Consider the following 21074-nt stretch of genomic DNA (forward strand, 5'->3'; position numbering starts at 1 on the left):
TCACAGTTGCCCTTTTTATTAAAAATAGACCCAAACACTTTATGTATCATACAAAAGTTTCATTCGCTGGTGGCAGCCACGAGGAAGCCTGACCCCGCAGCATTATTTTCCCACCTCCCCTCCAAAGGACTGGATTCCAGGGAGCAGTGGCTGGACCTCGGAGAATGCCGGTAAAGACTGCTCGCTCTGGACCCGGCCATCTGGGGGTGGGGCTGTTACAGGGGCAGCTCTCCCCACCCCCACCCAATGGTGAAGGTTAGATATCCAAAGTGCCTCATCAGTGCCAAGATAAACAAGTGGAGTGAAATGGAAACCCCTGTAATTCTTTTATTTTTTTCCCAGGGCCTGGGATTTGGGATTTTTGCTTCCACCCCCAAATCCTTTCTTCTACAAATGGGGGTGGGAAACTTTCCCCCCGAGAGATTCTGGAATCTCCCTGCATCTGAGGCCAAAATTTCACTCCAACGCAAGCTTCTTCTCTGCTATTCTGTGGCCAAGCATCTACCAGCCCCATGACTCAAGGTTTGTCCTCCGTTCACTCAAAGAGGTGGAGCAAAAACGTTCCTCCTAAGGTCCTCTCTGCCTGAGTCTACGCCCTGCCATCGCCTCGATTTTCAGGACCTTGGGGCCAGAAGGACCCAGAACCATCCCTTTGCCCCAGTTCTGTCTCCCTGACTGCTGCCCACTCCTGAGCCTTGAACACCCCTGGGGTACCCCAGACCCCTGTTCCAAAGGGGCCTGGGAGTGATGGGTGGAGGCGGGGGAGGGGTTGGTGGGAGCTGGGTTCCCCCCAGGGGTGGGGCAGTACTCATGCTGGTATGGACTGCTTGGCAGGGCCAGGGGACAGGTGTGGGGAGGGTGGGGCATGCGGAGGAAGGGCACAGCCTGCCTGAGCCCCTCAGTCCCAGCCGTTGTCCTTCACCATGTGTGACATTTCGATGATATACTTCCCTTCCTTGTATTTCTGGCTCGTCTCAAAAGCTTGTTCCTGGGGGAGGGGAAGCAGTGACTGTAGGACAAAGTAGTTCCCCCCTAGGCCCTCCTAGTGCCACCTGTATCATTCCTGCTCCCAAGGGTCCCCCGCCTACTCCGATCCCTCTTCCCTCTTTGGACCTTGCAAAGACCTGATGTGGTCAGTGGGGCTTGGAGGGCCATGGAGACTGTCCACTTTAGAGGGTGGGCCTCTCTCCAGGTACTTACATATTTCCAACCCAGTGTGGTTTTGCAGCTTTCGCAGAAAATATCAGCTACTGAGTGGAGCCCAGTGAGCAGGAGGCGCTGTTCAGCTGGCCCACAGCCCACGTTGACCCTGTCTCAGGAAACAGGAAGGACCCAGCACCCAGTACGGTTGCTCTGTCAGTCCAGCCCCCAAACAGCCCAAAGGAACTTCGATGGGGAGAGATCTTAATCCACCCAACTGGAAGCCCCTGCCTTCAGCAATCCACCCCTGCATGACTAGGGCCCAGGCCTTCTAGTGCTGTGATGATTCCAATTCTGCCCAGACTCCCCACAAAGGAAGTGCAGACTGAGTTTCTGAATCTTTGCAAAAGTAGAGGCAAAAGCAGAAAGCGCAAGGCCACCTTCTGATGGCTCACCCCCTTTCTCCACAGAGGAAAATTCACACACACGAGCACACATGCCCAAGGAGAGGTAGACTCACACGGAGTTAAACAGGTAGGCTCGGCCATGGCTCCCTTGGAAGGACTGTGGAGAACAGAGGACAGACAGTGACTACGGGGTAGTCCTGGGTCCCGCTGCCTGAATCTCCCAGGGGCATGGAGGAGGGAGAACGGGCTTCGCTGCCTCAGCTCCAGGTGATGTTTGGACAAGCCTGGTGGGAGAGAGGAGAGGAGTGCCGGGCCCCCACTTGGCATACCTTGGAAATAAGCTCATCATGTTTGGCCAGGTGTGCGCGGCAGTGGACGCAGCTGTAGGTGCGGTGGCAGCGGGGCAGGTAGCTGCGGAACGTCTTGGTGGGGAGGCAGGCAGGCCCTGGGCCAGGGTCACAGCTAGGCATGACTGGCTGGAGGACGATGCCCTGGCGGGCAGGAGGGGCTGGCGCCGTGCAGCCCCCACACAGACGGTCGCAGGTGAAGCAGCGGAGCAGGTTGGCTAGAGCCGTGTTTCAGCGCAGGAGAAATGTGGGGGGGCTGCCCGGCCAGGGCCCCCCCAGACGTGAACCAGATAGAAATAGAAGTCACCTGGGAAGAGGAGAAGGTACATCAGGAGAGCCGTGACCTCGTGAGGAGCCCCTCCTAGGGAATGGAGAAGATGGGGCTCAGCTCACCTCTGCCCCTCCTTCCCCCATCACCATCAACCCTCAGCGTTCAGTAGCTCCGTTTCTCCCTGTCCCCTGGATTGACGTCTGTTCTGCTTAGCCTGGCAGCAGTTCCAGGCCTCTGGTGCCGTAGCCGGGGAGGTGGTATCTCTCCCTCCTGGGGCGGGAGCAGCCTCTACCATTTTCCACTGAGAGCAGCCCGCTGGCACAAACGCTGCCATGGGAGCAACGTCATCTGCAAGTGCTCTCTTCTTGATTTTCGGTTCTTCTGTGAGGATCTGCCTCCCACACGCACTGGTAGGCTCTGTGTCTCTGGGGCTCAAAGCCTTTGAAAAGTTGGGGATGCCTGGCAGTTTTTCTTTCCCATGGCCTCCATTTGCAATGCAGTCGATCCTTCATACATTTTGTGTGGGAGGGAGGGCCGGGCGTGATGGGAGAGAGGAGGACAGGCAGGCAGGTACACATACCCTGCTTCAGCCATCTCCTGGGGCTGGGATCCTGCACTCTGGGAACTAGAATGTGGTGGATGTCTCTGGGTACCAAAGACCTCACACGTGGCTGTCACCCAATCCTGCACCTTGTTCCACTCATTCCGGCCCAGAAGCAGCGCCTATCTGTCTTAGCCCCTGGGGCTCTCAGTTTCTCTCTACTACTCTCTACTAACTGTTGCCTTAGCCCTCAGTCAAGGGCTTAAGCATCCTACTGTAGGAGAGACTATCTTTCCTTCAGGCAAACCTAACAGCTGGAAGCAATGGGAAATGGGGACGGCGTCAGGGAGGCCAGCACTCCGCGGCCAAGCAGGGCTGTATGGTGTAGTGTGGGAGCAGCGTCTACAATGGGCAGCAGCAGAGGGGACTCTCTTATTTTCAAAACCTGTGCTTTGGGATACAAGGCAGAGAATGCTTCTTTCCACCTTCTCCCTGGGGCAGGGACAAACAGCAGTGACTCTGTGGGTGACAGAAGATAAAATAATGCTGGGTTCTGATTAGGAATCTTGAGGAAGATGTTCAGACTCCAACCCCAAAGCGGCTGAGGGTGCTGGAGGCAGAGGATAAGAAGGGAGGTGTCCACTGTTGGTTCTGATAAGCAGGTGACGTGCTGCCTTCTCCTTCACAGGGCCTTCGGGCCCCTTGTGAGTGGTTTAGCCCAAGTGTGGTTCAGAGATGCCAGCTGGGTGCTCTGGCAATGATAGGCCACTAAGCAGAGCAGAGGCAGCATGGCTCGGAGTAGCTGGGGCAAACAGGCTCTTGTGCTGTTCTCTGTGGTAGCCGCTAGCACCCCATCTGCTCCAGCTTTTCATGGGGCCTCCAGGCAGTCTCCACAAGACCCGCAACAGAGACCATCTTCAGTTTCCGGTCCTCTCCCCCGGCTGGGCCCCGGGAAGACACCTTGTGCTGAGTTCAGGGTGACATTGGGCTCTGGTGGCAGAAAACGGGCCCTCCTCACCCGCAGAACACTGTTCGGCATCCACTTCACAGGTCTGCCTTCAACTTTGCCTGCAAGTTCCCCTCTGCCGCGCTGCACCTAGCACACCTTCTTCAGGGGGCTCAGGGAGGGGGCTGGCCAGGTCCCTGCTCTCTGGCTCCTTCCCCAGCCTCCGGCACGCCTCCCTCCCTCTCTCTCCCCCGTGCTTCCCCGGCAAGCCAAGGAGAGGCAGCACAGAAGGCCACAGAATCACTCACAGGACCGGGAGTGGGGGTCATTTCTTCCCCCATGTCCGATCACAGGGAGAAGCAAGTTGGGCAAATGACAGGGAAAAAACAAAGGCAAGCTAAGTGCTGGGGAGAGGATGTTCCCCCAAGTGAGATGGGGCTGGACCGTGGGAGGTGGGGGAAAGGGAGGGCTGGGGGGGGGCTGCTGCTGAGCAACCAGTGCCGACAGCAGAGGCGCCGGAGGCGGAGGCTCAAGGAACCAGGTGCGAATCCCGTGCCTTTCTGGGGTGGGGAGTGGGGGGGGGGGACACCTGCTTGCAATGGGTTTTCTCATCTGCTCTGAGGCTCCGGCCCCCCCTTCCCCACCCCGGGCTGACATTCTCGGCATGGTATGGTCCAAATAACTAGCAGCGCAGCCAGCTCCCAAGGCGGGCTTTGGGGGTCTGCACCAGCAGCAAAACAATAAACAGTGAAGCCTGATGCTGCAGCCAAAGTTGCCGGGAAATAAGTGCGGGAACCGCCAGAGCTTGGAGAGGGATGGAGGAGCTGAGAGAGAGGAGCGGAGGCAGCGGAGAGGGGGAAGGGAGGACAAAGGGTGGATGAATAATGCTTTTGCAAAGGGGAGAAAGCAACACGCAGCAGGAGGAGGAAATTTGCAAAGGGAAAAAAATTTCATTTGGAGAAGGGCTGCCCCCTCACCTTGAGGTCTGCTCCAGAGATCTCCGTCTATCTCTCTCTCTCTCTCTCTCAATCTCTCTGCTCACTCTTCTCTCTTCTCTTTCCGCTCCTTCAATTGGGAAGGGGATGGGGGCGGGGGAGGGCAGTTGGGGGCTCAAGACTGGGGCTGCAAAGGTGGCCAGCTGCTAGGGGGCCAGAGGTTGTCTCTCGTCTGTACCTCGGTCTGTGGGTGAATGTAGCTGTGTGTTGTGGAACTGCATCATAACACTGTGAGTCATCCATCCCCCCACCCCCCTCACCTCCCACGTCAGAGCAGGGCTGGGAGACACAGGAGGCGGGTCGGAAGGAAGGGAGGGGGCAGGCAAGGAGGGATGGGGCTGGGGGAGTGAGGTAGGGGGGTGGAAGCAGAGGTATGGGATGGGGAGGGGGGCGCGCGAGAGGTGAGGCTGGTTGCTGAGGAGGAAGGCAGTGTGGCCAAGGAGATAGAACCTGGGGGAAGGACAGGGCTGGGCAAGGATGGAGTACGGGTGGCAGGGCTGGACGAAAGGAGGTGGCAAGGCTGGTGACGGTGAGAGATGGATGCAGAGAGTCAGCCGCAGGCACACACATTCAAGATGATGCATTTCCCATTTCAGCTCGGACGGCAGCCCTGACACAGGGAAAAAAAGAAAGATATATTAATTGTCACATATGGCAAACTGTGCCCCTAAGCTTGCACCAGGCACTTCCAAGCCTCAAAGCCTCAGCTTAATCCCCTCGAAGGAGTCATAGACTAAATATATGATATCTCACATGCAGGAACCTCATCAACTACCTCCAAATTACTTGTGCTTCGTGAACAGAAACACCTCCATTACATAAGGTTCTCTACTGGGCTGTAAACTTTTTGAGGCAGGTCCTCTGGGGAACTCCTCTCTGCATCCCAGGACTGCAATGCCTAGCGCAGAGCCTTGCATACAGAAGATGCTCACAAAACAGCAGTTGAGCTGCATCTTCAGACGTGGTCCAAGTGTCTGGCTTTGGTCTCAAAGAGACCTGAGTTGGAAACCCAGCTCTGCCAATATACACACCAGGAACCAATGGGCAACTGACTGATCCCTTCGTGCCCCAGTCTTCCTCTTCTGCTAAATAATGCTAATATTTACGTCATGGAGCTGTGAAGTTAAGTGAGATAACATGTAAACACCTAAAAAGTGCCTAAAAAACACATGCTAGGCTCTTAGTGAACAGTAGTTACTGTTATTGCAAGACTGTTCTCAACTTAATATCCCTAAACCCAGAGAGGATTTATTATTAGATTCTGATATGTTGAGAATATATGCTGTTTTTCTATCAGCTTCCAGTTATGTTTTATTTGACTCAGAATATTTCTCATGGAGCGTTGCCCTGTGCATGTCACTAAAGTATGTGGACACAGAACATAACCTCTAAAATTAAAACTCTGATTTCTGACAGAGGCTAACATTCAGGAAATAAAGTGCGACAAAGATAGTTACTTAGAAAGGACTACTTGTGGGTGGTTTGTTTTTCTTTTCACATGTAAGGAGGGGAGAAAATTAAGATAGGGAAATGTGGTTAATGGGAGGCATTAGTAACTGGGTATGAAAAAATGACAGGAGGGGCTGGCCCCGTGGCCAAGTGGTTAAGTTCGCGCACTCCGCTGCAGGCGGCCCAGTGTTTCCTTGGTTCGAATCCTGGGCGCGGACATGGCACTGCTCATCAAACCACACTGAGGCAGCGTCCCACATGCCACAACTAGAAGGATCCACAATGAAGAATATACAACTATGTACCGGGGGGCTTTGGGGAGAAAAAGGAAAAAATGAAATCTTTAAAAAAAAAAGAAAAAATAACAGGAACCCTGAATATTCGATCAGGGAAGATTCTGGGGTTTAAGGTAAATTCTGAAAACACAATGTGGGTATTTTCAGTGATATTACCAGAGGTTTGGAATTGAGAAGGAGAACTGGGTAAAGAAAGGGGAGAGAAGTGTTCTTGTCTGGGCAGCAGATGGGAAAGGAAATGTAAGTGGAGGAGGAATTTGAGGAACCATTGTTCAGGAAAACACTGGCAAGTGGGGAAAAGGAAGATGAGTAGTTTTCAGGGCAAGGATTGAAAGTTTGGAAGCAAAAAGGATACCAATTAATTTAAATTAACTGAGGAAGAAAACCAAGATTTTGGTGGAGAGAAGAATGAAAAAGACTTATGAGGTCAGTGTTATTTGAGAGTGGGATGGAAATGACAGGAGTGCTTGGTGAGAGACTCAAAGTGAGGAAAGAGAATGTAGGCAAACACAGATGCTCTTAATGTGTCCTGACTGTTGAAAAAGCAAACTGGAGAGCAGTCTAAATGGGGGAGGGGACGGTTTTTTTCTCCCTAAATTTGAGTTGAGATGGCTATATCCAAATAAAGATGACCTTCAGATAATTGGGAGAAATTGCCTCAAGGGGGAGAGTGTGGAGGCGAAGAAACAGATCTGGGAGGTAGATTGTATGGAAACAGGGGAGGATGAGGTCACTCAGGGAGAAAAGTTGCAATTAGAAGACTGAAACTAAAGTTTTGAAGAATGGTGAAAGATTAGGGGATACTTAATGGTTTATTGGAGAACTAATGAGTGAATGGTGAGTGATGAAATAATTAAAGCAAACCATCAAAGGAAAAACTGTGAGAAGTGAGAAGTGAGGATGGCACTGTTAGAAAGTGAGTGCTAAGGTAGAGCCAGTGGGGAAAAAGGCAACCCAGAAAATCTTCCCAGGCTTCTCAAGCAGGATTAACCACGTGAGCTGTGCTGAAAAATGTACTCATCTATAAAGTGGGATGACAATTATAGTATATACTTCACGGGATTCTTGTGAGGATTAAATGAATTAACACCCATAGAAACAGTAAAGCCCATAGAACAGTAACTGGCATCTAACACTATCTAAGTATTCGTTGTTGTTGAAAACTGGACTCGGACGCCAAAATCCTGGGTTTGAGTCCTAGCTTGGGCAAGTCCCTTCAGCTATCTTAGTCTCCTCCCTCATCTGAAGTTGGAGATAATAAAACTGACTTTACAAGCTGGCTGTGGAAGAAGATACCTGAAAGGGATTAGAAAAATGTAAACTACTGTACAAATGGATGGCATTATTATAGCCCCCCAACCTATAATAAAAACTTAGGAGCCACCATCAGATGCTTTCTATGTTACAGGCATTGTGTTTAGTACTTTACAGGCATCATTCCGTTAATCGCCAAACCAACTTTAAGAGGCTGGGTACTGTTATTATCCCTATTTTACAGAAAGAGTTTAAGCCTTTGATTTGCTCAAAGTCACACCGGGAGCAAGGGGCATGGCAAAGAATACAAGATTCCTAAACCCAAACTCGCGAGAAGAGGATTATAGACGTGGCCCAACCTGTTGCCTGCGGGGTAGATGATCAGCCTCATATCACTGTCAGGGATTTAGGGATGGAAACAGAGTCTCCAACAAAACTCCGTAGGAGAGAGGTTGTTGGATAATGACTGACATATATATAGTCTAAGTGGAAGAAATTCTTGGACTTTTATTTTTTTATTTAAAAAATGTTTTTAATGCCCTCTCGGTGCCAAGCACTGTGTCAGGTAGAGGATGATAGCCCAGGTTAGCCCCTGACAGGCTGTTTTCCTTCCCTGTCCCTACCCCTCAGTTTCCTCGTGTCCAAATGGGGTTTTGCTAATTTCCCCCGCTCCAGGCGATCGCGGGACCTAGACCGTGAGTCCTCCTCCTTCCCGCCGTCCTTTCCCTTTCCAGGCTCCAGGTGAGCGAGAACACTAGGGCGAGAGTGCACAACCGCCGCGCCTCGGTGACCATTGGCCTCTTGGCCGGGCCCCGCCCCCGTGCGGGGGCGTAACTGCCACTCCTCTGGCTGGCTTCGCGAACAATGACGGCCGCCGCCCCTCCCACTTTCGGCGTCACGATCAAAACAATCCTTTAACTACAACTCCCAGAAGGCCGAGCGGCGGCGCGAGCTCAACCACTCGCGGCTGTTCCAGCACAACTACATTTCCCAAGGGGCATCGCGCGACCGCGTCTCCTCCACTGCGCAAGTGCGGAACGGCCTTTGTTTCCGGCGTGGGTCTGTGGGAGCGTGGCTTGTAGGTGGGTTTAGGTCCTACCTGCAAGTGCTTTTTGGGTTACCCATTTGGGCTCGTGGCTGTGCAAGGTGAGATAATAACCTCAGGAACTCAACTGTGTGTAGCTTCCTGGGGGCCTGGGAGGATTTCGATGTCTGGGGAGGCTGGGACAAATGCTGGACCTAGAGCTGCGGTCGGGATCGGAAATAATTCTTCCCTATTCCTCGGCGTTTTCTAGTTTACGAGGTAATATTTTCTTCCAGTCATCCCTCTTAAGCACCAGAACAACATTCTGAGTGAGGAAGTGTAACTGCCTCCAGTTGACAGTTGAGGAAAATGTTGAGAGAGGTTAAGTGATTTGTCCAAAGACACTACTAGTACTTGCTGAGCGGAGCCTTAATGCTCTTTTCTAAGTCCAAACCCGGTATTCTCTTCTTTGCATCCAGATGGCAGACGCCCTTTCTTGTTGACTAAGAGGACTGGGGAGTGAGTATCTGTTGCGTTCTTAAGTCTAGAATATCCCAATAGAGTGGAGAAGGGAGCGATGAAAGTGATGTAATCAAGTCTATCAATCTGTAGATAGAGTTTTTTCTTATGTCTGAATGATTTAGTCACTCGTATTTGTAGAGGTGCCTATAGGATGTCAAGCCCTATTCTAGGTACTGGAGATACAGCAACAAATGAAAATGCCCAACCTTTACATTCTAGTGGGGATAGAGAGAGAGATGGTGATCCAGAGATGAGAAAAATAAAGCAAGGTAGGGGCGCCGGCCTGGTAACATAGTGGTTAAGTTCGTCTGCTCTACTTCAGTGGCCTGGGGCTCACTGGCATGGATCCCAGGCATGGAGGTACATGCCGCTCATCAAGCCATACTCTGACTGTGTCCCACATACAAAAATAGAGGAAGATGGGCACAGATGTTAGCTCAGTGACAATCTTCCTCAAGCAAAAAGAGGAAGTTTGGCAACAGATGTTAGCTCAGGGCCAGTCTTCCTCACCAAAAAAAAAAAAGGGGGGGGGAACATTGGTTGGAGCATTTTTTTTTTTTAAGATTTTATTTTTCCTTTTTCTCCCCAAAGCCCCCCAGTACATAGTTGTATATTTTTCTTAGTTTTGGGTCCTTCTGGTGTGGCATGTGGGACACCACCTCAGCATGGCTTGATGAGCAGTGCTAGGAGCCCAAGAACTTAACCACTCCGCCACCAGGCCGGCCCAACCACTGGAGGATTTTGAACAGAGTCCCAACTATGTTTAGCTCTGATACTTAATTTGTGTTCTAGGTACAGCAGCTACACGGAAAAGATGGGAGAGGAGGCCAGTGATGACAAGAAGCCAACAACTAAATTCGAACTAGAGCGAGAAACAGAACTTCGCTTTGAGGTGGAGGCATCTCAGTCAGTTCAGTTGGAGCTGCTGACTGGCATGGCAGAAATCTTCGGCACAGAGCTGACCCGAAACAAGAAATTCACCTTTGATGCTGGTGCCAAGGTGGCAGTTTTCACTTGGCATGGCTGTTCTGTACAGCTGAGTGGCCGCACTGAAGTGGCTTATGTCTCCAAGGATACCCCTATGTTGCTTTACCTCAACACTCATACAGCCTTGGAGCAGATGCGGAGGCAGGCGGAGAAGGAAGAAGAGCGAGGGCCCCGGGTGATGGTAGTGGGCCCCACTGATGTGGGCAAGTCCACAGTGTGCCGTCTACTGCTCAACTATGCAGTGCGTTTGGGCCGCCGTCCCACTTATGTGGAGCTGGATGTAGGCCAGGGCTCTGTGTCCATTCCTGGTACCATGGGGGCCCTCTACATTGAGCGGCCAGCAGACGTTGAAGAGGGATTCTCTATCCAGGCCCCTTTGGTATATCATTTTGGCTCCACTACTCCTGGCACCAACATCAAGCTTTATAATAAGGTCAGAGCCAGAGCGAAGGTGGGGTGGCGGGAAGGGCTGCTATCAGGGTAGGAAGCTGTGCAGAAGTTTGCTAGTTAAAACTGGGTTTGGGGGCTGGTCTGGTGGCGCAGCGTTTAAGTTCGCACATTCTGCTTCAGTGGTCCGGGGTCCACCGGTTCCGATCCCGGATGCGGACATGGCACTGCTTGGCAAGCCATGCTGTGGCAGGCGTCCCACATATAAAGTAGAGGAAGATGGGCACCAAGGTTAGCTCAGGGCCAGTCTTCCTCAGCAAGAAGAGTATTGGCGGCAGTTAGCTCAGGGCTAATCTTCCTCAAAAAAAAACAACTGTGTATGGCCATCCCTTTGCTCCCCCTCAGCTGGAATTACCGCCACATGATTTTGGAAAAGACAGTTTCAAATATAAGTCAACTGCAGATGGTTAAACGTTTCTGTGGACCTATTCTTGAGTCATTTATTAGATTTCCACTTAGGACGTGAAACAGGAGACAGAAGAAACATAAAATAAAAATTAAATCCATATTATGGGGTCAAAATCACAGCCATTAAGAACGTCATTTTTGGGGCTGGCCCCATGGTTGAGTGGTTAAGTTCTCGTGCTCTGCTTTTGCAGCCCAGGGTTTCACCGGTTTGGATCCTGGGTGTGGAGATGGCACCGTTCATCAGGCCATGCTGAGGCGGCGTCCCACATGCCCACAATTAAAATATACAACCATGTACTGCAGAGCTTTGGGGAGAAAAAGAAGGAGGAAAAAAAAAAAAAAAGATTGGCAGTAGTTGTTAGCTCAGGTGCCAATCTTTAAAAAAAAAAAAAATGTCATTTTTCTTGTACCTAATACCACTTATTCTAAAGTGGGACAAAACAGCTATAGGTTTGTTCATTTTTGTGTTTTTTCCCCCTCACCTTGATCCTTTCTTCTGCAGATTACATCTCGTTTAGCAGATGTGTTCAACCAACGGTGTGAAGTGAACCGAAGGGCCTCTGTGAGTGGCTGTGTCATTAACACCTGTGGCTGGGTCAAGGGCTCAGGTTACCAGGCCCTGGTGCATGCAGCCTCAGCCTTTGAGGTGGATGTGGTTGTGGTTCTGGATCAAGAACGACTGTACAATGAACTGAAACGGGACCTGCCTCACTTTGTACGCACTGTGCTGCTCCCCAAATCAGGGGGTGTGGTTGAGCGCTCCAAAGACTTCCGGCGGGAATGTAGGGATGAGCGTATTCGTGAGTATTTCTACGGATTCCGGGGCTGTTTCTATCCCCATGCCTTCAATGTCAAATTTTCAGATGTGAAAATCTACAAAGTTGGGGCACCCACCATCCCAGACTCCTGTTTGCCTTTGGGCATGTCTCAGGAGGACAATCAGCTCAAGCTAGTACCTGTCACCCCTGGCCGAGATATGGTGCACCACCTCCTGAGTGTGAGCACTGCTGAGGGCACAGAGGAGAACCTTTCTGAGACAAGTGTGGCTGGCTTCATTGTGGTGACCAGTGTGGACCTAGAGCATCAGGTGTTTACCGTTCTCTCTCCAGCCCCTCGCCCACTGCCTAAGAACTTCCTTCTCATCATGGATATCCGGTTCATGGATCTTAAGTAGGGATCAGCAGGAAGCCTTGCTGCCTGGGGTATAGAGATCTGGCCGTTACCAAAGGCAGATGGACTGGGGTTTGAGACTCTATTGAGGCCAGGCTGACCAGGAAACGGTGGACTAGTAGGAAGCATATATTCTACCTCTTAAAACAGGTGGTGGCGGCCTAAGTCTTCTAATCTTGACCCACGAGGAAAACCATGAGAATATAATTGATTTCTTAGATCACCTAAGGTGCCACTTTGAACTCTCTGAGGCCCTGGAGAATCCCATTTCTTTCACTGTGCTACTATGCGGACTAATTTTTAGGACGGGTTTTTTATCACTGCCTTATATTCTGTATAGAGTACTTGTTATCTCATTTATCCAGGATGAAAGAGTGAATTAGGAGGATTCCTTCCAATAAAGTTCAAACTTGGGGAAAAAATATATTTTAATAAATATTTTTGCCATATCACAGAAGTTGGTATAATTTTTTAAAATTTTGTTTCTCCCCCTAAGCATTAGAGAAACATTATTGGAATGATTTATTGCTAAATGCTTAGAGGAGGGGAAACCAAGAGCCCACCTGAGAGCCAAGCAGGTGAATTTTTATGATGGTTCCCATTTCCTCTGCACTTTTGTAAATAGATGTTAAGTCTGTTGTCAGTGTCGGGTTTATAATGAGGGACTAAAGAGGCTAGTAATAAACTTGGGATGAGATTTCAGATCTAATAATTTTCCAGAGCTCATTTCTTTTCAGCTGCAGCTATCTTTCCTATTGCCTGTTTGATTAGAACCAGGCCCTAAGTCAAAGTGTAAATTGAGCTTTCCGGTGGTTAGAAGCTGGGAAAGCCCTTTCTCTTTGATCTCTTGCAAATGATTGGTGTTCCTAGTTTGGACTTGGATTATTGAATAAGTATCTGATGCCCTTCATTCATTCAAATATTTATCGAGCAACTGCTGTTTGTCAAGAACCATTCTAGACGGGGAACAAGATAGACAGAGTCTTACACAGCTTACATTATAGAATAAACAAAGATAAGTGTTATACAGAGACTTAAAATTGGGTGATAGGAACAGTGACTGGGGGGCTACCTTAGATTGGGTGGTTGGGAAAGGCCTCTCCTGAGCAAATATTTTGAGTTAAGACCTGAGTGGCTGTGTGAAACTGGGGCAGAATCTTCCTCGTGGAAGGAAACAGTGCAAAACTCTTAAGAAAGAAAAAAAAAAAAACTTGATGTGTTTGGTGAAGGGAAAGGCCTTTTGATGTGTGGTTGAAGTGGTGAATCAAGGGGAGAGTGGTGAAATTGAGGCTGGCAGGGGCAGCAAAGATCAGATTGTGGAGAGCTTCTGCAATCAAGAGCAGTGGGAAATGATGGCAGAGGGGTGGTGTTTTAGTTCCTCAGGCTGCTATAACAAAATAACACAGACTGGATAGCTTATAGACATGAGAAAATTCTCACAGTTCTGGAGGCTAGAAAGTCCCAGATAAGGCCCCAGCAGGATCATGTTCTGATGCAGGCTCTCTGCTGGGTTGTAGACTGTCTACTTCTACCTGTGTCCTCATGCAGTGGAAGGGGCAAGGGAGCTCTGTGGAGCCTCTTTTATAAAGGCACTAATCCCATTCATGAAGGCTCTGCATTCAAGACCTAAGCACCTCTCAAAGGCATCACCTCCTAATACCATGGATCTTTGGGGGTTATGGTTTCAACATAGGAATTTTGTGGGGACACAAACATTCAGACCATAGCAGGTGGTTAAACAGGAATGGCATGATCAAAAATACATTTTGGAAAGATCACTGCTGTGTGGAAAATGATTATGGAGATAGAGGCAAGAGTAGAAGCAAGGACACAAGTCAGCAGACTTGTGGTTTCAATATGAGCATTGATGGGGGATTAGACAAGGGCAGCAGAGGTGGAGTTGGAGAATCGATTGCCGTGGGATATTTGGGAGATAAAATTGATAGGATTTGCAGATGGGAATGGTGAGGAAAAGAATCAAAGATGCTTATGACATTTTTTACTTGAGCAACTAGATAGGATATGAGATTGGGGAAACACAGGGAGGGGATAAGGGAATATCAAGAGTTCTGCTTTGGCAATGTCAAGTTTGATCTGTTAGTCATCCATTTGGAGATGCCAGGTAGACAGCTGAAAACATGAATCTGGAAGGTTGAGGAAAGTTAAGGCTGACAGTTCATGGGAGCTATTGGCCTATGAGGGCATTTAAAGCAGTGGTTTTTGATGAAGTCACTTAGGAACTGTGTAAATGGAAATCAGGAGGCAGAAGATGGACTTTCAGGGCAATCCAATAAGAGGTGAAGTATAATGGGAGCTAGCAAAGGAGACCTGACAGTGGATCTGGGAACATGGATGTCAGTATTGACCCTGAAGAGTGCAGTCTTGGAAGAGTAGGAGAAAAAGTCCTATTGAAATATATTGAGGAGATAATATAAACTGAAGAAGGAGAGAGAACTATAGACAACTCTTTCAAAAAGCTTTGCTAAGAAAGGCAGGCCTGGATATGGGGTCAAGGTAGGGTTGTTAGTTTTTTAGATAGGTAGGATGCCTCTCAGCATATTAACAGACTCTAGAGGGAGAGAATTTAATGATGGCTATTGGTGTGTTCTTGACACTATTCTGTTTTTTTCTGTATATTTTTCTCTCTTTCTATTTTTTTTTTTGCTGAGGAAGATTCGCCCTGAGCTAACATCTGTTAGCAATCTTCCTCTTTTTGCACGTGAGCCACCACCACAGCATGGCCACTGATGAATGGGGTAGGTCCACACCCAGTAACTGAACCTGGGCCGCTGAAGCGGAGCATGCTAAACTTAACCACTAGGCCACCAGGGCTGGCCCTGTCTGTTTTTCATTTTTCAAGTTAAATGTCAAAGAAAAATTTCAGAAGAAAATGCAAGAGTGAAGGGAATGGGATCCAGAGCACAAGGGGAGAAATTGTCCTTTAACACAAGCAGAGACATTTCATAAGGATAGAAGGGCAGGCAGCAGTATTTTTTTTTTTCAGATTTTTTTTTTTTTTTCTGAGGAAGATTAGCCCTGAGCTAACTGCTGCCAATCCTCCTCTTTCTGCTGAGCAAGACCGACCCTGAGCCAACATCGGCGCCCATCTTCCTCTACTCTATATGTGGGACGCCTACCACAGCATGGCTTGTCAATCGGTGCCACGTCCGCACCCGGAATCCGAACCAGCGAACCCCAGGTGGCCGAAGTGGAACGTGTGCACCCAACCACTGCGCCACTGGGCCGGCCCCATGCAGCAGTATTTAAACATACAGAAGTCATTGGTGGTTTTGGTGCCGAAAGACAGGGCATTCCTCTCCGATTACGTCTCAACTCAAGGGTAGCATTTTACTTGTCTGCCTGTTTGTTTACCAGTGAGTTGAACTAAAAACGACCCTGTGGTTTGCCATCTATCAGCATGAGGAAAGCCAAGTGAAGAGGATTTGAAAAAGTATAGATAAACTATACTAGAAAAACCAAAAGGTCTAATGACATACATAGCAAAGTAATTTATTTGAAGTCTGGTAGTCTGGACATCCCATTATTTTAGCCTAGATTTTACTGTGCAATACTTTTCAAAAGTGGCTGCCACTTTAAATCTTATGTTCTATTAAACGTCCTTTCCAGGAAATATCTTGCATAATCCCAAGGAAAACTCGACAAGAAAAGGGAATCTCTCTCTAAACCTTGGGATAGTGATTATGCAATCATTAGTGCTCTTCCAGCTAAGAGGTAGGCGTCCAGTGTCCAAGGGCAGTTTAGTCTGTGTGGCTGGATGATGGAAGGTTGAGTTTTTATTCCCATTTAGCACTATCCAGCCAAGAGAAAAAACAATTTACATGTTCTTAGACTGTTGAAAGTAGGAAAAGAAAGATGCCTAATTTGTGAAGTTAGGGAAATGAAGTCTTTTTTTTTTTATTCTTTCCTTTTTCTCCCCAAATCCCCCCAGTACATAGTTGTATATTCTTAGTTGTGGGTCCTTCTAGGTGTGGCATGTGGGACGCTGCCTCAGTAAGGCCTGATGAGCGGTGCCATGTCCACGCCCAGGATTCGAACCGACGAAGCACTGGGCCACCTGCAGCGGAGCGCGCGAACTTAACCACTGGGCCACGGGGCCGGCCCCGGAAATGAAGTCTTAAAATCCCAAAAAAATAGATAATAGAAACATGAAATTTGATTTCTTCTTAAGGAAACAAATTAACCTGATTTACAGGCAGAAAAACCTCTATAAATAAAAGAAATATTGTACTCCAATAATACCTTTTATCTTTCAAAAATATTTAAAAGATTTCATTTAAAAAATTACTTTGAGGTCATATTGGCTTTACCATTGTGTAAATTTCAGGTGTGCATTATTATATTTCAGTTTCTGTGTAGACTGCCTCATGTTCACCACCAGTCGTCTAGTTTTGGTCCATCATCATACATATGTGCCCCTTTACCCCTTTCGCCGTCCCACCGCCCTCTTCCCCTCTGGTAACCACCAGTCAGTTCTCCTTATCTATGTGTTTATCTCCCACATATGAGTGAAAAAATATTTCACTTTTTAATACACACTGTCGTTAAAAAGAGAACTCTTGAGTGTGTTGCAATAAATGGTGGATTGAAGCCCTTGGACAGAATGAACTGAAACCTGATATACATGCCATGCCAGAGAAGGAACTAGACCATACCCCAGAAAACAGAAAGTAGACCTTGATGCCTAGCGCTAAAGTATCAGACCACAGTTAAACCAGCAACGTTTGACACCAAACCTGAAGACAGAACGCACCATTTAGAATCATACTTTACAGGCGAGGAACTTGGCTTTAGAGAAGTGGCTGGTGGAACACTTTTTCGAAAAACTGTTATGTAACATCCAGAGCTGGTTTCAAAAGAAAAACGGCCGCGAGCTAACTGAGGAGAGTACACCTATTCCTGCTCTTGGTTTGACAGCTCTCTAGGGCTAATTAGGGCAAAGTATGGCGCTGTGTTCCAGGTAGAGTTGGCCAGCAGCTCGCCAGGGACAGGAGCTCCTAGAGAACCTTTTCCTTCCAGTCTGTATTCCCAGGTTGGGCGAGGTTAAGGAAGTGGGCGCCCATCTCTTGGGTTGCAGTGAGAAACTAAGGGAATTAAGCGGAGCCAAGAGAAGGCTGGCACTATGGGGGGCTGTCATCGCCGCAGATGGCGCGCACTCCCTGCGCCTCCTTCCATGGTTGGCACTACGGCTCCCAGGCTCGCGCTCGCCCCGCTCTCTTTCCTCTTCCTCCCCGGCCTTTGGCAGGAGCTTCGGCCCACGCTGATTCTTCTAGTCCCGGCGGCCCCTCCATGCGGAAGCCGCAGTCCAGATCATTCCATCATCCTGGAATTCTGCTGGTACCAAGGAATTCGCCCGACCGAGGACGGCTCCATCAAGATTGTTTTAAACAAAGTTTTCGCCATCAAAAAAGAAAAGGAGGAAAAAAAAAAAAAACAAAAAAAAACAGAGGGGGGAGGGCTATTTAGGCAGGAAGACGGCGAGGCCCATCGGTGATTGGTTGTGCCAAAAGTCTGTCTGGACTGTACCACACTTAGTTGGAGGGGGATTGGTGAATTCGAGAGGGTAGCTGCTTGCTTTTGAGTACTTCCAGCATAGACACAAAATTATCTTTTACTTCCGAGGACTTCTGCTTGGATACGGTAGGAATATAAAATAGAACGCCGCAAAAGGGAAGACTCACCCGGCCATTTCCCCATTTCTGACTCCTGCGCAATACGCCAACCCTCCTCTCCCAGTCGTCTGCGTAACCCGACGGCCTTGCGCGCGCGTTCTCGTTGTCTCGCGTGCGTACGGCGCTGTGCTCCTGCGTCCAATCAGAGCACGAGGTCGCCGCGGTCGCCGGCGTTCGCGCGCACGCCCTGGAGGGGAGTTGGGGTGGGGGCTATGGGTGAATGGGAGAGTCAGCGGGGGCGGGCGCGGCGGCGCGAGCCGCATGAATGAGACAAACGTGCCCCGCGCGAGACGTCGCGCGCGCCCGGGAGAGAGAGCCAATGGGAACGCTGGGAGGGCTCGAGACCCGGCGCTGAGGGCAACGGCCGCGCGCCGGCTCGAAGACGAGCGTCGCCGGGCGGGAGCGCGCGGAGCAGGGCGGGCGTCGAGCGTGCGGGGGCAGCGCACTGCCTCTCAGAGGCCGGACGGCACTGCCGGGAGGCGGCGGCGACAACGACGGCGGCGGTGACGGGAGCCGCGCCGGGGGTGAGTACCGGGGACACTGGCCTCTGCGGAACCGGAAGTGCCGGGCCAGCGAGGTGGGAGGGGAGAGTGACCTCTAGGGAAGGGGGACCGAGGAGGGGGAGGTGGTTTGAGGCTCCATTCCTCCTCCGGGCCGGGCCATCCAACTGCAGCGGGACCCGTGGGCCCCGGAAACGGACGACGAGTAGAGGCCGGGGATCCGCGGCCGCCGGGGCTCAGAACGGGTTAGTGCCGGGCCGCGGGGTCCTATATCAGGACCCGGGTCCCTCCGCGTCTGGCGCCCAGCCGCCGCCCCTCCCGCCCCCGGCCCTGCCGTTTCCCTGCAGCCAGCTCCCGCAACCCCAGTGGGCCCTGCCGCCGCGGATTCCGTCTTCTCGGTCTTAGCCAGCTCTGCTCCATGCGGTGATTCTCCGTGCTCCAGCTCTTTGGTGGGGACTGGGTGCTGTTCTCCTGTTAGCTCTTTGCGTTTCAGCTCCCTCTCCCCACTCTGCTGATACTTATTTTGGCTCAAGCCTCATCCTGTTACCTGTTTTTTCTCCCATCCGTCAGCTTCCTCCCCCTACCCCCACCAGCCGGGTGCTCCATGCTTTTAGTACTTTGTACTTTTTACAAGTGGAGCTCTAATGTGTTTGCCGATATTTTACCTATAGGAATCTCTTTGTGGGACAGGGAGATGGAAACTGTTTTACCCGCTTGGCCCAATGAAAACATTGAAATGAGAAGGAAGAAAGTGATTTAAAGTTCTGAGAAGACGTGTAGGATCGGATATGTGTTATACTCTAAACCATTTTTCTGCCTTGGATTTTTCACTTCCTGGTTAATGCCATCTTGTCTGGGTTGATCTTATAGTCGCATCCCTGTTCTTTTATCCCAGTAACCCTCTGTACTCTATCAGCTCTCTTCAGAATGCTGATTATCACCCGTTCTTTAAAACCCACCTAATGCTTACAAGAATTATATTGCCATGATGTGCTTTGCTACCTCGGTGTATAGTGATAACACCCATGTTAAACTTCTCCCTGACTCTTCAGCCAGCTTCTTGACATGTGGATTACTCCATGATACCGTGATTACTTTTATTCAGGTTTACTGTATTGTGTTATTGCATCACTTTATTTCAGCAAGCAGTACTTGTGCTGTCAGTGGTACTGCCCGTATCCATTCACAGCTTTAAGGAGGTACTTGTATGAAACCTTCCTGAAAGCCTTCAAACCACATGGTCTATAGTTTGTTATCTGCATATTTCCATTCCATAGATTACTCTGTGCCTGAGTATATCATGCACATTCTTGCACACCTTTCTCATCCTGGTGTGGATCCAGACTGCTGGCTCTGAGGAACCACACTCACCCCGCCGTCTCATCCTTACTAATCAAAGTACCTCTTTCTGCTAAGACTTGGTACGTCTTTATTAAAGTCAGTAAATTCTTAGGTTTTGTCTTGTCCCTTCTAATGCGTATCCCCCAAACTTCTCAGATACTGATCTCTTTTGTTTCCCAGTATTGTACCCCCCAAATTGCGTGGGCTTTTATGAGCAGTATTATGTGGCAGTATTAACCCATGTGGGTTTTTTTTTCTGTCAGAAAATATAATCTGAAATAGTATATGTTGTCTAAATGATATCCTACTGTAGATAAAATATAAGCAGTGCAATTTTCCACTTTCTTTAATCTTTGGGGTTTTGAGGGGAAAGTTTACTTTAAGAGTACTGTCGACAAACCAAGAATTTGCTTCTCATTGTTAATAAAGTTGCTTAGGCCTAAATTCAGAAAGGTGGGCTTTGATTCATATAGGAAACTGGGAGTTAAATAATCATAAAATCAGGGACTAGAGAGGATTTATCTTTTTTAGGACTTTAACAATTTCTTATAATCTCTGGGTGTTCACTCTGATATTGCTGCTTGATCCTCTAAAACTCTATTTTGTTTTTAAGATTTTATTTTTCCTTTTTCTCCCCAAACCCCCCAGTACATAGTTGTGTATTTTTAGTTGTGGGTCCTTCTAGTTGTGGCATGTGGGATGCTGCCTAAGCATGGCCTGATGAACGGTGCCATGTCCGCGCCCAGGATCTGAACCGGCGAAACCCTGGGCCGCCAAAGTGGAGCGCATGAACTTAACCATTCGGCCATGGGGCTGGCCCCTAAAACTCTATATTTTAAAGAGAGAGATGATGCGTCCTGGAGGAAGGCGCCTTTGCCTTCCATGCCATAGGTAAGAGAGGAAGTGATAAATTCTGGGGCATATTTGTATTTCACAAAACAAATCTTCTGATATTTTGCTCTCCGCCTTTGGTATTAAGGGAAATACTAGACCACTTGGGTGGAATAAAACTTTTATTTTATTTTATTTATTTATTTTTTCTTTTTAAAGATTGGCACCTGAGCTAACAACTGTTGCCAATCTTCTTTTTTTTTCCTTCTCCCCAAAGCCCCCCAGTACATAGTTGTATATTCTAGTTGTGCGTGCCCCTGGTTGTGGCATGTGGGATGCTGCCTCAGCATGGCCTAGTGAGCGGTGCCATGTTTGCGCCCGGGATCCGAACTGGCAAAACCCTGGGCTACCAAAGTGGAGTGTGCGAACTTAACCACTTGGCCACAGCGCCGGCCCCAAGACATTTATTTTAAAATTTTAACTTAAGTAAATTTTTGGTGCGCAGAGT

The 21074-nt window shown here is 49.2% G+C and overlaps 3 protein-coding genes across 13 annotated transcripts in view; 2 read left to right on the forward strand and 1 right to left on the reverse strand.

Annotated features, from left to right (window-relative positions):
* YPEL4 (yippee like 4) lies at positions 1 to 17983 on the reverse strand. Of its 3 annotated transcripts, none has more exons than XM_070228732.1 (7): positions 8270 to 8493; positions 5098 to 5257; positions 4630 to 4831; positions 1877 to 2201; positions 1661 to 1704; positions 1201 to 1309; positions 1 to 988 (listed from the first exon to the last, which is right to left on the reverse strand). In XM_070228732.1, exons 4-7 carry the CDS (start codon positions 2015 to 2017, stop codon positions 899 to 901), a joined length of 384 nt encoding a protein of 127 aa, XP_070084833.1. In that variant the 5' UTR covers positions 2018 to 2201; positions 4630 to 4831; positions 5098 to 5257; positions 8270 to 8493; the 3' UTR covers positions 1 to 898. The 3 variants fall into 3 exon arrangements, with proteins under 3 accessions (XP_070084833.1, XP_070084834.1, XP_070084831.1); XM_070228733.1 differs by adding an exon at positions 2288 to 3696 and having other exon boundaries at positions 4630 to 5257; positions 8270 to 8482; XM_070228730.1 differs by lacking the exon at positions 8270 to 8493 and adding an exon at positions 17904 to 17983 and having other exon boundaries at positions 4630 to 5257.
* CLP1 (cleavage factor polyribonucleotide kinase subunit 1) lies at positions 7978 to 12658 on the forward strand. 6 transcript variants are annotated; one of them, XM_005598149.4, is made up of 3 exons: positions 7978 to 8792; positions 9985 to 10612; positions 11537 to 12658. In XM_005598149.4, the coding sequence occupies exons 2-3, from the start codon at positions 10007 to 10009 to the stop codon at positions 12206 to 12208; spliced, it is 1278 nt and encodes a 425-aa protein (XP_005598206.1). In that variant the 5' UTR covers positions 7978 to 8792; positions 9985 to 10006; the 3' UTR covers positions 12209 to 12658. The 6 variants fall into 6 exon arrangements, with proteins under 6 accessions (XP_005598206.1, XP_023509855.1, XP_070084829.1 ...); XM_023654087.2 differs by having other exon boundaries at positions 8569 to 8728; XM_070228728.1 differs by having other exon boundaries at positions 8582 to 8728; positions 9991 to 10612.
* Positions 17980 to 21074, forward strand: part of ZDHHC5 (zinc finger DHHC-type palmitoyltransferase 5) — a 23237-nt gene continuing 20142 nt past the window's right edge. The window contains exons 1-2 of one of the 4 annotated variants that reach the window (XM_070228725.1): positions 18449 to 18639; positions 20384 to 20626. The gene's annotated coding sequence lies outside the window, so the exon portion shown is untranslated. The other 3 variants (XM_070228726.1, XM_023654084.2, XM_014729521.3) reach the window with 3 other exon arrangements.

The sequence above is a fragment of the Equus caballus genome, chromosome 12 (genome assembly GCF_041296265.1).
Source record: "Equus caballus isolate H_3958 breed thoroughbred chromosome 12, TB-T2T, whole genome shotgun sequence".
Lineage (NCBI taxonomy): Eukaryota > Metazoa > Chordata > Mammalia > Perissodactyla > Equidae > Equus > Equus caballus.